The 16,058-nt window shown below is 42.2% G+C and overlaps 1 protein-coding gene across 1 annotated transcript; it reads right to left on the bottom strand.

Moving 5' to 3' along the window:
* Window positions 1-1,190: 1,190 nt before the first annotated feature.
* Window positions 1,191-9,217, bottom strand: paqr7b (progestin and adipoQ receptor family member VII, b). The gene is made up of 2 exons (XM_062992152.1): window positions 9,058-9,217; window positions 1,191-2,736 (listed from the first exon to the last, which is right to left on the bottom strand). Exons 1-2 carry the CDS (start codon window positions 9,215-9,217, stop codon window positions 1,832-1,834), a joined length of 1,065 nt encoding a protein of 354 aa, XP_062848222.1. The 3' UTR covers window positions 1,191-1,831.
* Window positions 9,218-16,058: the final 6,841 nt, after the last annotated feature.

Here is a 16,058-nt window from a genome sequence, read left to right as displayed (position 1 = left end):
TCCTCATTCATAGAGTGAATTTAGATTAACCAGTACAGCATGTGTTCTGAGAGAGAATAAAACCAGATTTGTCCTGGTATATCAGGAAAAACCTTTAGCCCTGGAGCTGTGAGCCACCTACACTACCTACTAGGGCTGCAACGATTAGTCGACATAATCGATAACGTCGACTATATAAATTTGCCGACGTGGAATTTCATTGTCGACGCGTCGTTATTATTGCGACGCACTAAAGGGACTGCAGGGGGTTCGCAGCATCGCTTCCATGGAGCAGTGGGGAGTTTATGAAGACAGAGAGGCAAAGATAGAGAGACCGAAACTTTCTAAAGTATTTCAGGAGCATTTCATCCAAAATAACCCAAAGAAACGAGCTGAACACAGACACTACAGAGCAGGGTTGTGGTTTCACGCCAGCACTACGGTGAAACGTGAGTACCCTGCAGCCGTGATGACCAGCGTTATTCCGGACAGGTACGTTTTTACACCGCTTTGTGCTTTAACCAACGTAGTTAATGTTTGTTAATGCTAGAGTACTTGTCGGAAAACTTCCTAAGAGTTCGCTATTTTTCAGGTTTGTTAGCTAGCTAACGCATTAAGTGCAATAGTTAATCAGTCATTTATATGAGTAACGTTACATAACTTAACATTATAGCCTAACGTTACCCTGTCTCCTCTTCCATATTCTTTGCTCTCGTTAATGAGAGCATTCATTCTAAATAATAAGCTTCAGCAGATAATTCAGTTAAGATATTTAACCTGTTATGGTTTAGTTGGCATAGCCAGTAAACTATTTGTAATAAACTATGATACATAGCCTTCAGTTTGTGATCATTAATATAGCTTTCTGTTTTGCTCTTTCTATTAATAGCACTAAGCAATGGAGTGTGGATGAGAAGAGAAGAGGTTCATGCACCCCTCAGATGGCTGAGGTCCTCACAGACAGCATTCACATGTTTCACAACCACGTTATAAATGTTTTTGACTTCCAGAGTGATAACTTCTGAAACATAACAGTTTCTAATGCTGTCCAAAGCTTTCTTATTTAATTGACTGTTTTTTATTGTGATTGTGTATTAATGTTTCAAATATATTTAATTAAACTATCAAGCTTAAGTTTCATATTCATGTTTCATGGGTCATTATTTTAATTTGATATTGGAACTTAAATAACATAACAGAGTTTTGTTATGTTAAGGCAGAGATGGAGGGTATGACATAAATAATCGTTGACTAGTCGACTAATCGAAAAAATAATCGTCAAATTAGTCGACTACTAAAATAATCGTTAGTTGCAGCCCTACTACCTACTACAAGATGGTGTCACATTTAATGTCACTAAAACCTTATTGTTATATTTACGATGGTAAAGAACAGAGCAGACGATGCCTCAGAGCCCCAGCGACCCTGGTTCAGTCATATCTTCAAGTCGGGGTCTGATTGGAGTTTGGCACATTTTCAAGGTGTTAGTGTAAGTTTTCTTGTAGTATTCCGGTTTCCTTCCACAGCCCAAAACATGCCGTTAGGTGGACTGGTTACTCATGCGTCATGAAAAAATATTTGTAGATGCATCCTGATTATCTCTTCAGATGATTCGGCACTGTTGCACATTTTTAAAATTTGCATAAAAGAGGTGGATGGGCAACCCCTCACAGGCACTGGACTTTCCAAACCCCTCTTCTTGTCTACTCCATTCCTTCACTCTTTTGTCTTCATGGTAGGTGGTGTTTAAAAGTATAAATGTGATAAACTGTATACACCAGGCTGGAAATACTTGTTGGTTCATGAAACAAAAGCACACTTGGACATCTGCTTTGAATTATCGACCAGCGGACTACTCCTGTTTTTCCTCTAGACTGGCCTTTACACGCTTCCGCACGTAGAAGGCGGTCAGAGCACTGCAGCACGTGGTGAAGACGAAGAGAGCGGCGGCGTCGTGAGCCAGGTCACCGTGCAGTCGCTCGTACAGAGGCCTACGCTCGCTGTAGTCCAGACGCACGGCCTCGATTTGCATTAGCGTGCACAGAACAAGGAACACATGAAAGATCTGGTGGCCCTGGCCGATGAAGTCGCAGCGCCCGGGGAACCAGCTCTCTGGGTGAGGGTAGGAGAAGAAGTAGGCACTGATCAGGAAAAAGAGGACCTGATAGCAGTGGAAACCCACGGCCGGGTCAGTGCAGCCCTGCTGTGAACTATAGCAGCTGTAGATCCGATGCAACACAGGGCTGATGTCCAAGCAGTAGGCTAGGCCTGAGGGCACTACCTGGCACAGCTTGTGGGCAAACTTGGGCAGGCGTGGACTGGCATACTTGCCATAGCAGCAGCCAGAGCACGAGAGCCACGCCAGAAAGGCTGAAGTGGGTAAGAACAAGCCGTGGATTCGAGCATGCCATGTTTCCTCTATGGCGTAGTAGAAGTGCACCAGGGCACTGCCATACTGGTACACAGCCACGCCGACATAGTCCAGGAAGTAGAAGGTGTAGTGTGATAGTTCAGACTTGGCAGAAAGAAGATGAGCCAGGGCGCTGCAGGCCAGGTACGCAAATGCTGTCAGAAGAACGATGAAAAGTGGCTGCGCATGAGGGTCACGCAGGAAGTCCACAGTCTCTGAGACCTCTCGGAACTTGGCGAGGATGATGAGCGAGGCCAGCAGATGCGTCCACACGTTGATCGTCTCGTTGTGCCTCTGGAAGAGCGAGAGGAAGTAGTAGCGCCAGCTGTGGTCGGGCGGCCGGTAGCCTGTGAGTAGAGTAGAACAAACTGTTTCAAAATTCATCCTTCTGTACTAATTAGTACGTCTAATTAGTGCACTAACAATAGTATATACACACAATATTGAGAATATATGATGCAGTTTGGGTCGCAGATAGTAAATACACTTCATGGGCAAAAGTATTGGGACACAAACTGTCCAGAACTCACTACGAACTTCATCACAGACTGGACTGAATAATAAAGAATTGTAATTGCTTGTTTATTATTTTTGCTAGTTATAACTTAAGCTTAAATTAATTTTGTGCATGTATGATTTGTGCAAGTCTAAGACATTTCAATTTTTCTCCAGGCCACCCAAGGAGGATGGTTCCCTGCTGACTCTGGTTCCTCTCAGGGTTTCTTCCTGTAGTTTTAAGGGAGTTTTTCCTTGCCACTATCACCCTCAGCTTGCTCATAAGGGGTTTTTTGGTCTGTCGGTCCTGGATTCTGTAAAGTTGCTTTGACACCATGTCTATTGTAAAAAGTGCTACACAAATATATTTGATTTGACTTGACATTCCTTGTAATTATTGAATGTATGTGTTTTAGCAACAACCATTGCTAACAGGTGTAATAAATTAGTAATATAATGGAAATTATATGCTTCCAACTTTGCAATAGCAGTTTAGGGAAGGCTCTTTTTTGTTCCAGCATGGCTGTGCCCCTGTGCAAAGAGCAAGGTCTATAAAGGCATAAAGAAAAACTTGATTTAAAGAAACTCCAGTGGCCTGCACAGAGCCCTGACTTCAGCACCACTGAACATCAATTGGCTTTCTTGACCAGCATCAGTGCTGAGCCATACAAATGCTCTTTTGACTACATAGGCACAAATTCCCACAGACAAACTTTATAATTCTTGTGAGAAGCCTATTCAGTAGAGTGGTTGTTGTAATAGCTGAAAAGATCACACAGAGGTCACTCCGGCTTAATACCATTTGATTTTTAAAATGGGACGTCCAACAAGCTCATGGTCAGGTGTCCAAATACTTTTGGCCATATAGCGTAACTTGTGTGCTGCAAAATATTGTCTGCCTGTCAAAACCAGGTTGGCACTCAGATGACAATCCACCAATCTGGCCGGCCGTCTACACAAACACAATTGCCTGTGTTTGAGGGAGGGAAGGTTAGAGGTAGTGAGCTCTCTACATAGACAGCATTTTACGTCATCCTACACGCGCCAAGGAGGCTGTTCAAAACCCTAGATGCCTTAATATGCTCACTAGTAAGGTATCTTAAAATTTCAATGCTATTTTGACTCAAGAACGGGGGAGAATCTAATGCTGCCTTATCGGTGAAGGCAATCCCAGCATTCAATATGGCACAACTTTTCTCACAGAAAAATAAAAAAACATGGCGGACGGTGTGGACAAACAAACATTTTTTTCAACGAGTTATTTTCAAACGTAAATAAATTATTATTGATTTTTAATTTGTATAAACGTGTACAAGTGTATTTATTTGCAAATTCGGGCTTTTCAGCTAATTTAACCATTTTCGGTACACGGAGGGAGATGTTAGTTGACATGCTAGCGCATTGTGCCACCTCATCCCATTGGTTTGAATGGCATGCGGCTAACGGTGTTAGCTTAGTTAGCGAAAACTGATGGATTCGCTGTCTAAGTAGTGCGTTCGAATAACCTGCCTTATAAGTCAATGACTTATGTGACATATGAATATGTGATTGTGGGACTGGCATGGGTGTTTGTGTGAGAGTGGGTGGAGGGGCCACATGGAGCTTAGCGTGTCTCTCTATATGCGATAGGGCTTTGTGTGGAAACCCATTACTGGCAGTTGGTAAATAGTGGAGGGGGCGTGTGGTGAGCAGGCTCTTCTTGATTAGATCAAGGTTTGTGCAGGCAGCAGTGGATTCACACTCAGGAACTGGAAATGACTAGATTGGGTGATAAATGGGGGAGAAAACATTAACGTTTGCATGGTAAAGAAACAGTAAATAAAATTACAGTGAATAATGTGGCTATGGGCCTCAGATAATAACTTACAATGATTACAACAATTATTGGCAGACCTGGTAAAGATGAGGGGTTATAAGAAATGTACTTTTTGGTGAATGAGCTTAATCTCACTGAAGAAACAAGAAACATCATTTTAAATTAAATAGGTTTAGCTGAGAAATAAACATCCAGAAATAATTATTTGTAACAAAACCACATGTGAAATAGTTAGTGGCACCCCTGCATTAAATTCATTATACAACCTTCCTTTGCCAGTAAAACAGCACTTAGTCTTCTCCTGTAACATAAGGTTAGAGAATACAGAGCAGCAAATTTGAGACCATTTCTCCTCTTCACAGAATCCCTCCAAATTGTCCAGAGAACTAGTTCCTCTTTTGTGCACTCTCCCCTAATATTTTTATAGGGTTTAGATCAGGGAACTGAGACCCTTTTAGAAACATTCTTGTGTTGATCTGAACATTTGTTTTTGATCACTGTCCTGTTGAACGTTTCAGAAGGAGACAGAGTCCATCAGGTCATGTACCCTAACAAGGTTTGATGGGAAAAAAAAAAAACCTCACAAAATCACAGATACTCCACCATGCATAAAAAATCAAGTTATTTTCAGTGACAATCCCCCCCCCCCCCCCGAGCATTTGTGGCCAAAAAGCTTACAGTTTCAGTTCCAGTTTATTACAACTTGTAAATTATTGCCCTAACTTCGGATGTGGGTGTTATTAAGCGGGTAGCAATTTTAACAGCCATTCCGTGACTTATAAACACACTGCGAATTTGACCTCTGTGTTATCTTATAAATACCCCAGAGAAACAAGAAGTCATAGATTATTGCTTGAAGGTTCCTAAAAGTCTGTGCCAATAATTGGCACATTTTGTTTTGTTAAAAATAATAATAATCTTTGATGGGAGTTGTTTTTTTTTCAGTGTGAGATTAAGCCAATCAGCCAAAAGCTAAATTTCTTATAACCCCTTTTACTCTTTAAACTTCACCAGGGGTGCCAATAATTGTGGCAGAGACTGTATATATACAGTGTATCACAAAAGTGAGTACACCCCTCACATTTCTGCAAATATTTTATTATATCTTTTCATGGGACAACACTATAGACATGAAACTTGGATATAACTTAGAGTAGTCAGTGTACAACTTGTATAGCAGTGTAGATTTACTGTCTTCTGAAAATAACTCAACACACAGCCATTAATGTCTAAATAGCTGGCAACATAAGTGAGTACACCCCACAGTGAACATGTCCAAATTGTGCCCAAATGTGTCGTTGTCCCTCCCTGGTGTCATGTGTCAAGGTCCCAGGTGTAAATGGGGAGCAGGGCTGTTAAATTTGGTGTTTTGGGTACAATTCTCTCATACTGACCACTGGATATTCAACATGGCACCTCATGGCAAAGAACTCTCTGAGGATGTGAGAAATAGAATTGTTGCTCTCCACAAAGATGGCCTGGGCTATAAGAAGATTGCTAACACCCTGAAACTGAGCTACAGCATGGTGGCCAAGGTCATACAGCGGTTTTCCAGGACAGGTTCCACTCGGAACAGGCTTCGCCAGGGTCGACCAAAGAAGTTGAGTCCACGTGTTCATCGTCATATCCAGAGGTTGGCTTTAAAAAATAGACACATGAGTGCTGCCAGCATTGCTGCAGAGGTTGAAGACGTGGGAGGTCAGCCTGTCAGTGCTCAGACCATACGCCGCACACTGCATCAACTCGGTCTGCATGGTCGTCATCCCAGAAGGAAGCTGACGCACAAGAAAGCCAGCAAACAGTTTGCTGAAGACAAGCAGTCCAAGAACATGGATTACTGGAATGCCCTGTGGTCTGACGAGACCAAGATAAACTTGTTTGGCTCAGATGGTGTCCAGCATGTGTGGCGGCGCCCTGGTGAGAAGTACCAAGACAACTGTATCTTGCCTACAGTCAAGCATGGTGGTGGTAGCATCATGGTCTTGGGCTGCATGAGTGTTGCTGGCACTGGGAAGCTGCAGTTCATTGAGGGAAACATGAATTCCAACATGTACTGTGACATTCTGAAACAGAGCATGATCCCCTCCCTTCGAAAACTGGGCCTCATGGCAGTTTTCCAGCAGGATAACGACCCCAAACACAACCTCCAAGATGACAACTGCCTTGCTGAGGAAGCTGAAGGTAAAGGTGATGGACTAAACCCAATTGAGCACCTGTGGCGCATCCTCAAGTGGAAGGTGGAGGAGTTCAAGGTGTCTAACATCCACTAGCTCCGTGATGTCATCATGGAGGAGTGGAAGAGGATTCCAGTAGCAACCTGTGCAGCTCTGGTGAATTCCATGCCCAGGAGGGTTAAGGCAGTGATAATAATGGTGGTCACACAAAATATTGACACTTTGGGTACAATTTGGACATGTTCACTGTGGGGTGTACTCACTTATGTTGCCAGCTATTTAGACATTAATGGCTGTGTGTTGAGTTATTTTCAGAAGACAGTAAATCTACACTGCTATACAAGTTGTACACTGACTACTCTAAGTTATATCCAAGTTTCATGTCTACAGTGTCGTCCCATGAAAAGATATAATAAAATATTTGCAGAAATGTGAGGGGTGTACTCACTTTTGTGATACACTGTACACTGATCAGCCATAACATTAAAACCACCTCCTTGTTTCTACACTCACTGTCCATTTTATCAGCTCCACTTACCATATAGAAGCACTTTGTTTCTCTACATACTTTTTTAAACTGCTTTCACCCTGTTCTTTAATGGTCAGGACTCTCCCAGGACCACTACAGAGCAGGTATTATTTAGGTGGTGAATCATTCTTAGCACTGCAGTGACACTGACATGGTGGTGGTGTGTTAGTGTGTGTTGTGCTGGTATGAGTGGATCAGATACAGCAATGCTGATGGAGTTTTTAAACACCTCACTGTCACTGCTGGACTGAGAATAGTCCACCAACCAAAATATCCAACCATCAGCACCCCGTGGGCAGCATCCTGTGACCACTGATGAAGGTCTAGAAGACGACCAACTCAAACAGCAGCAATAGATGAACGATCGTCTCTGACTTTACATCTACAAGGTGGACCAACTAGGTAGGAGTGTCTAATAGAGTGGACAGTGAGTGGACACGGTATTTAAAAACTCCAGCAGCGCTGCTGTGTCTGATCCACTCATACCAGCACAACACACACTAACACACCACCACCATGTCAGTGTCACTGCAGTGCTGAGAATGATCCACCACCTAAATAATACCTGCTCTGTGGTGGTCCTGTGGGGGTCCTGACCATTGAAGACCAGGGTGAAAGCAGGTTAAAAAAGTATGTAGAGAAACAGATGGACTACAGTCAGTAATTGTAGAACTACAAAGCTGATAAAATGTGTAGAAACAAGGAGGTGGTTTTAATGTTATGGCTGATCAGAATATATATATATATTGTGTCGTGGAATTGGCAGCTACAGTCCTAAAAATGTAAACATTAAGACCTGAATTAAAGCTTTAAAGTGTGTTATTAATCATGTTTGTAACCAAAGTGTAAAAAATTACATGAAACAAACATTCATGACAAGGCAGGTAGTTACAGGTTACACATGATTTATCAGTTCAGTTCAAGTTCAATGTCAAACACAGTCACAGGCAATTTGGATTGTGGGAAGAAACAGGAGCCCCCCACAGTCCAAACACATTCAAGTGAGGTGAATTAAAGACACTAGATTGTCCATGACTGTGTTCGATATAACCTTGTGAACTGATGAATCTTGTGTAATGAGTAACTACCGTTCCTGTCATGAATGTAACCAAAGTGTAAAACATGATGTTAAAATCCTAATAAACAAACAAACAAACAAACAACAGTGCTACCCATAAGGAAAGATACAAAAAGCACAGACAAGATTGGTAACAACTCTAAAAGAACTAAATTAATCATTAAGCCAATTTCTAAACCATTGATTGTAACATTTTTGATTGTTCACTAAAGGTAAAAATGTTTCTTAAACTGAACAACTTTAATGTTGGGTCAGTGGGTTTAGCATGCACTTGTATTTAATGCTGTTCACAGCAACCTTTGCAGTGACTTGCACTATAAATAACCTGCTATACAGAACAAAGCATAGCGCAGTGGTCTACATCTGAGATTTCATTAAAATAAACTACTGTCTTACACAAGGAGACTACTATCTGTTGTGTCCTATGGTCTTAAACAGCTTATTAACAGAGAATGAACTACAATGTCTCAAAAAGAATGAATCATTTCCTACTGGTTCATTACATGAGCTCTGTTTAACAGGATTGTGGTTCTTGTTAATGGACTTGTTGGGTACAGACATTTCAGCCACTCCTACCTGTAAAGATGTATGACTCCCTGAAGACCTGGGGTACGTCACTGACGCTCAGAGTGCACGGCAGAGTGGGGAAGGCTGACTCCAGCAGCTGAGGGATCTGATTCAGCTGCTGTACGTTGATGAACAAGCGGCCGATCTGCTCCATCACTACCGTCGCCATGGTGAGGAGGAATAAAGCTGAGCACTGCAGTGTGTAGAAGGAAAACAATACAGTTCTAAATGGAGGTGTATAGATTATTTGAGAACATTTTAAAACCTTTAGCTCACTCTTCAATCTTCCAGCCATGTCTGAAAATATTCCCATTGCCATGTGGAACTGCTAATGCTTCGGCTGGAGGAACTGCATCATTTTTATTTCATTTTCATCAACCACTTTATCCTGATCAAGGTCACGGTGGGTCTGGTTCCACCGGAAAACACTGTGCACAAGGCAGGAATAACATAGACCGAGCGTCAGTCCACTGCAGGGCTTTGGTCATCCTCCTACTCTCAGACATAGCCAATCATGCCTGTGGAGATGCACAGTCGGATCTCGGCAGCAATGGGCTAGTGTAATAAACCACTCGGCCACACAAGCACCCACGAACACTATTTAAAAGTGCAATATTCATTTACATATTACATAAACACAACAGTTATTAGTATTATGGGTGTAGTCCATCTGTTTCTCTGCGTGCTTTGTTAGCCCCCTTTTCGTGCTGTTCTTCAATGGTCAGGACCCCCACAGGACCACTACAGAGCAGGTATTATTTAGGTGGTGGATCATTCTTAGCACTGCAGTGACACTGACATGGTGGTGGTGTGTTAGTGTGAGTTGTGCTGGTATGAGTGGATCAGACACAGCAGTGCTGCTGGAGTTTATAAATTCCTCAATGTCACTGCTGGACTGAGAATAGTCCACCAACCTAAAAATATCCAGCCAACAGCACCCCATGGGCAGCGTCCTGTAACCACTGATGAAGGTCTAGAAGATGACCAACTCAAACAGCATCAATAGATGAGCGATCGTCTCTGACTTTACATCTACAAGGTGGACCAACTAGGTAGGAGTGTCTAATAGAGTGGACAGTGAGTGGACACGGTATTTAAAAATTCCAGCAGCGCTGCTGTGTCTGATCCACTCATTCCAGCACAGCACACACTAACACACCACCAACATGTCAGTGTCACTGCAGTGCTGAGAATGATCCACCACCTAAATAATACCTACTCTGTGGTGGTCCTGTGGGAGTCCTGACCATTGAAGAACAGGGTGAAAGCAGGTTAAAAAAAACATACAGAGAAACAGATGGACTACAGTCAGTCACTGTAAAACTACAAAGTGCTTTTATATGGTAGGTGGAGCTGATAAAATGGAAAGTGAGTGTAGAAACAAAGAGGTGGTTTTAATGTTATGGCTGATCAGTGTATATTGTAATACATAGTCAATATAAAGTCATTTAGGATGGTGATAGCATCATAGTTAGGGTATTGGACTAGTAATCCAATGGTCGCTGACTAGGTCACTGGCTCAAGCCCCACCACTGCAAAGTTAGCACTGTAAGGTCCCTGAGCAAGGCCCTTAATTGCTTGCATTGTGTTAGGTTGCAGCAGTAAAATAATTGTTGATTTGTAAATGTAAATGTAAATTTAAGGTCTTCTCTACTGGCTGGGCTTTTTAAATACACTCCTAGCTGGACACTGTGTTTGCTGTTCTTCCCACTGAGTTCAAATTCCATCTTATCAGACCAGAGGATCTTTTTTTCTCGTGTTTCCAGAGTCCTTTACATGCTGTTTAGCAAACTCAAATGGTCTGTTCTATGCCTTTTACTCAACTGAGACATCTATTTGCCATGCTATGATTATTAAATGCCTGATTAATTAAATGCTGGCAATATGGTTGTCCATCCAACAGGTTCTCTACATAGGACTTGTTTAGAGTGACCATTTGGTTCTTCCTTATCTCCCTGATCAAGGCCTTTCTTATTTACATGCTCAGTTTCAGCTGGTCAGCCAACACAGTTTTGACAAGCTTCTCACATGTTCAATTAATGAGTCCATTGTGGTCCTGGCAACACCAAAACCTCAGATATTGTTTCATATCTATGCCCTGATTTATGTCATGCCACAAATTGACTGTATAGACCAGCAGACAGTTTCTTAAACTTCATGGCTTGATTTTTTGCCTGTAGACACGTGTGCCATAGTTTGCAACAGGTGGACACCAACCAAACTCCAGACACATCTTAATAATATTTTAAGGAAACAGGATGCATCTGACTCAATTTAAAGTGCCACAGCAAATGGTCGGAGTACTTTTGTAAATGAGAGAGTTCAGTTTTTCCCAAAAAAACTCATTATGTGTAAGTATATTCATTCAAATTCAATCCACAACACAAAAGGTTGTGCAGAAAAGTCAAAGGGTTTGATACTTCTGAATCCACTGTACTTCAAAAATTCCTTTATCTGTTATTCAAAACTTTGTACAGCATACAGTATAATCCCATTTTACATCAATAACACAAACATGGTAGCTGATTACTGTCTCACCGTCTCATGTGTAGGGTTTATCAGGTAAAAAATTCAAAGGATTTTGGTTCTCCTTTAAGATGTACCTGGAGTAAAATATGTCTGAGACATTTCTGGGGTAAATAGACTTTTGGTGTCTAGAAATTGACTGACACTTATGCAACAGTGCATTGTACATGTGGTTACTGATTTTTTACTACAGTGGTACCTTGTAATTCAACGTCCTCTAAACTCAAAACCTTTGAAATTGTCGCTAGCCGCTCAGGTGGCGCGGCGGTAAAGTACGCTAGCGCACCAGAGTTGGGGTTTCGAATACATCGTATCAAATCTCAGCTCTGCCTTCCGACTGGGCTGGGAGGCTGCATGAACAACGATTGGCTGTTGTTCATAGGGGGCGTGTTCGAAAAGCTAGTGAGCTCTCTACATAGACAGCGTTTTACGTCATCCTGTGCGCGCTCCCGAGAAGGAGGCTGTTCGAAATCCTAGATGCCTTAAAATCCTCACTACTGAGGCATCTTAATATTTCAATGTTATTTTGGCTCAAAAACGAGTGAGCATCCGACGCTGCCTTAGTGATCAAGGCAATCCCAGCATTCGTTGCGGGTTGGGTGCTCTTCTCTCACAGAAAAATAAACATGGCTGACGGGGTGGAGAAACGAATGGAGTTATTTTCAAACGTAAATAAAATATTAATGATTTCTAACTTGTATAAACTTTTTACCGAATGTTTTTATTTGCAAGTTCGGGTTGGTCAGGAAATGTAACCATTATCGGTACATGAAGGAAGATGTTATATTGACGTTAGCGTGCTGTGCTACCTCAGTTTATTGTTTTTTTTTTATATAAATTTAGCACGTCCAATTTCATCCCATCTATCATCCTCTCATTAGTGCGGATTCCTGCTCCTGATTGGGGCTGACGAGGCCGTTCCACGCCTCCTTCGAAACATGCACAGCCAATCGACCGTCTTATCACCCACACTTGATGAGTGTAGCGTGGCAGAGTACTGTGCACGGAGGATCACACACTCCGCCACACCCCCTCCCGTCTCCATACAGGCGCCACCAACCAGCCAGAAGAGGGCGCAACCGCCCCGTTCCTGAGAGAGCATCCCCTACGGTCTCAAGTCCCGCCTCCCACCCGGACAACAGGCCAATCGTTGTCCATAGCCGCCCAGCCTCGACCGTGAAGGCAGAGCTGGATTTGAAACGACGCTCCTTCGAAATCCAGCTCTGGTTGCAGCGCATGTCCTTTACCGCTGCGCCACCTGAGCGGCCCCAGTTTATTGGTTTTAATGGCAAGATGCTAAATGCTAAACGCGAAACCCGATGGAAGCGCTGTCTAAGTAGCGTGTTCGAATAATCTGACTTATAAGTCACTGACTTATAAGAATCCTCTCTACTGAGGCAGCTGCCTATGTAGACAGTAAGACAGCAATGCAGCTCACTAGGTTTTCGAACACACCCAGGGTTAGAGGGTAAAAAGTCAGATCATAGGTCCTCATGACTGATGGCGCCTGCACAGGGCTGAGGAATAATGCTGATGGGGGTGTGGCCCACCGTACACAGGGCCCGTCGGTGTATGAACTCGACTCGTGCAGGTGAAAAATGCAGTCTGTATTGACTGTACGTGCCGGAGGGGGCGTATGTCAGTTGCGAGGCATCCTCAGTCAGCGGTGAAGGGTCAAATCAGTTTAGAGGACGCAATCAGGGTAATTGGACATGACTAGATTAGGGGGGAAAAGTGGGGGGGGGGGGGGGGATTTAACTGTCGCTTCGTTCAGCGCTCGGCTTGAGCGATGCTTTAAAACGTCATCAAACTGCGAATATGAGACAAAACTGCATTTGTGTGGACTGGAATAACTGTCAAAACCAGTCTGAAACTCCACGTGTATCTGTGTTTAGCTGGATTTTCCTCACTGTTTCACTTTTAAACTTGTGTTACAGCTCAGGGTTCAGAGAAATTCTAACAATTAGCTTTAATTTCAGTGGTTTTTTAATATTATATTTGTGTTATTTTTAGAGTATAAGTGTCAAAAACAACCCCATTATTTAACATAAGTCTAAAATATATTAAAGTACATGGGACCAAGGAATGCATTAACAGGTTTCCCATACATCCTTAAAATACCTTAAAAGTCAGTGCCTTTTAAACTCAACGCCAGTCCCAGAACCAGTATTTTATTCACATTTGGGTTAAAAGTAAAAAACAGTAGTATGCCATGCGAATACGGCTGTTTTATTGGTAATTAACTGTAATTAGTATAAATTTGTAAACAACAATTTACTGTACAAGTACAGTTCTGGCACAGACTGTAATTTTACAACAAATAGATCTTTGATGAACAGTGAAAGGGCTTTACAGTACAGCACAGAATCACTGCAACAACAGTCTCAATGGACAGTGGATTTGGGTTTCCTACAGCCTAAAGACAATAACATGTCTTCACAGTATAGCTTTGTGGTACATATTGTATAGGTCTATTCATCTGGAAGCTCTTTTTTTAAATAATGAGCTGGAATAAAAATCAGATCTGACCATATAAACATGATGGTATAACCAATTCCCATACTTTGTTCTGGGTTTTGTTTTATTTTTATCTGAACAAAATACACATATTTAACCCTTGTGTGGTGTTCATGTTTGCGGGTCTGGTGGATCCACCGCATTACTGTGTTTTTAAATCAATACAGCCATAACTTATTTAACATACAAAATATCAGAAGTTTACTTTAAGATGTTCACAAGCAATAAAGATACAAGCATATTTGGTTAACATTTACTATTTATCTATGTTGGATCATATTGATAAATAACAGTGCCATCCGTTCGTTGTGATAAAATATAAAAAAGGAAAAAAATATGGCTGGAAAAACGTGTTTACTTTGAACAAATCAAAATGAAACAACCTTAAGAAATGTAAAACATTTATCAGTGTAAGAAACAGCAGCCTGAACAGATCCAGTATCTGTATCAGTCTACACATCAGTCCCACTGAACACAGTTTATTCATGCTCAACTATACAACACATGAGGGTCAGCTTTACTGTGTGTGTGTGTTACATACATTCATTTGATGCATGTATGCTGTGTCTGTCTGTCTCTCTGTCTGTCTCGCTGTCTGTATCAGTATGTCTCTCTGACTGCTTGCCTTCCTGTCTCTGCCTGTCTGTCTGGTTTGTTGTCTGTCTGTATTTTTCTCTCTCTGTCTGTCTGTCTTTCTCTTTCTGTGTGTCTGTTTCTCTCTCTCTGTCTGGCTCTCTCTCTGACTGCCTACCTTCCTGTCTTTGCCTGTCTGTTTTTCTGTCTGTCTGTCTCTGCCTGTCTGTTTTTATCTGTCTGTCTCTGCCTGTTTGTCTGTTTCTCTCTCTGTTTCTCTCTCTGTCTCTCTGCCTGTCTCTCTCTGTCTGTCTGTTTCTCTCTCTGTCTGTCTCTGCCTGTCTGTTTTTATCTATCTGTCTGTCTGTTTCTGCCTGTTTGTCTGTTTCTCTCTTTCTCTCTGCCTGTCTCTCTGTTTATCTCTGTCTGTCTGTCTGTTTCTCTCTCTGTCTGTCTCTGCCTGTCTTTCTCTTTCTGTGTGTCTGTTTCTCTTTCTGTCTGTCTCTCTGTCTGTATCAGTATGTCTCTATGTATGTCTGTCTCTCTCTCTGACTGCCTACCTTCCTGTCTTTGCCTGTCTGTCTGTCTCTGCCTGTCTCTCTGTTTCTGTCTGTCTGTCTGTTTCTCTCTGCATGTCTTTCTCTTTCTGTGTGTCTGTCTGTTTCTCTCTGTCTGTCTGCCGCTCTCTCTGGCACGCACTCTGTCTGTCTCTCTCCCTCACACACAGACACACACACACACACTCACAGCAGGACATGTTGTAGTAGGAGTAGGAGAGAGTAAAAGGACACACTTTTATACCTGCAGGTCCAGTGGACCCGAACACCACATGTGTAGGGGGGTGTACAGTGTGAACTCATTAAAAACATATTATTTATATGTTCTTCACACAAAATGAGCCAAAGGCAAAGAGACCCAAACACCACACAAGGGTTAAGCTGTTCAGGTTCATTCTACATGTTGCTTAGCCTAATATTCACTCTTACTTACATATTTAATGTAGTTTTCAGTCAAAAATTGGTAACAGAAGGAATTACAAAATATTCAGTATTATGCAGCAATATTTCAAAATACAGACTTAAATATGCATGTTTTGTGTAAATACATTACACTATTTTTATGCCTTCCTGTCTCTGCCTGTCTGTCTGGTTTGTTGTCTGTCTGTATTTTTCTCTCTCTGTCTGTCTCTGCCTGTCTGTCTGTTTTTATCTATCTGTCTGTCTGTTTCTCTCTCTGTTTCTCTGTCTGTCTGTCTTTCTCTTTCTGTGTGTCTGTTTCTCTCTCTCTGTCTGGCTCTCTCTCTGACTGCCTACCTTCCTGTCTTTGCCTGTCTGTTTTTCTGTCTGTCTGTCTCTGCCTGTTTGTCTGTTTCTCTCTCTGTTTCTCTCTCTGTC

The sequence above is a fragment of the Trichomycterus rosablanca genome, chromosome 3 (genome assembly GCF_030014385.1).
Source record: "Trichomycterus rosablanca isolate fTriRos1 chromosome 3, fTriRos1.hap1, whole genome shotgun sequence".
NCBI lineage: Eukaryota > Metazoa > Chordata > Actinopteri > Siluriformes > Trichomycteridae > Trichomycterus > Trichomycterus rosablanca.
This window is presented reverse-complemented; position numbering and strand designations above follow the sequence as displayed.

Excerpts from the sequence above, each read along its gene's own strand:
- paqr7b (XM_062992152.1), bottom strand. The coding sequence starts at position 9,217 with ATGGCGACGGTAGTGATGGAGCAGATCGGCCGCTTGTTCATCAACGTA. Across the intron at positions 2,737-9,057 it reads GGAGTCATACATCTTTACAG|GCTACCGGCCGCCCGACCAC; the intron begins GTAGGAGTGGCT and ends CTCTACTCACAG.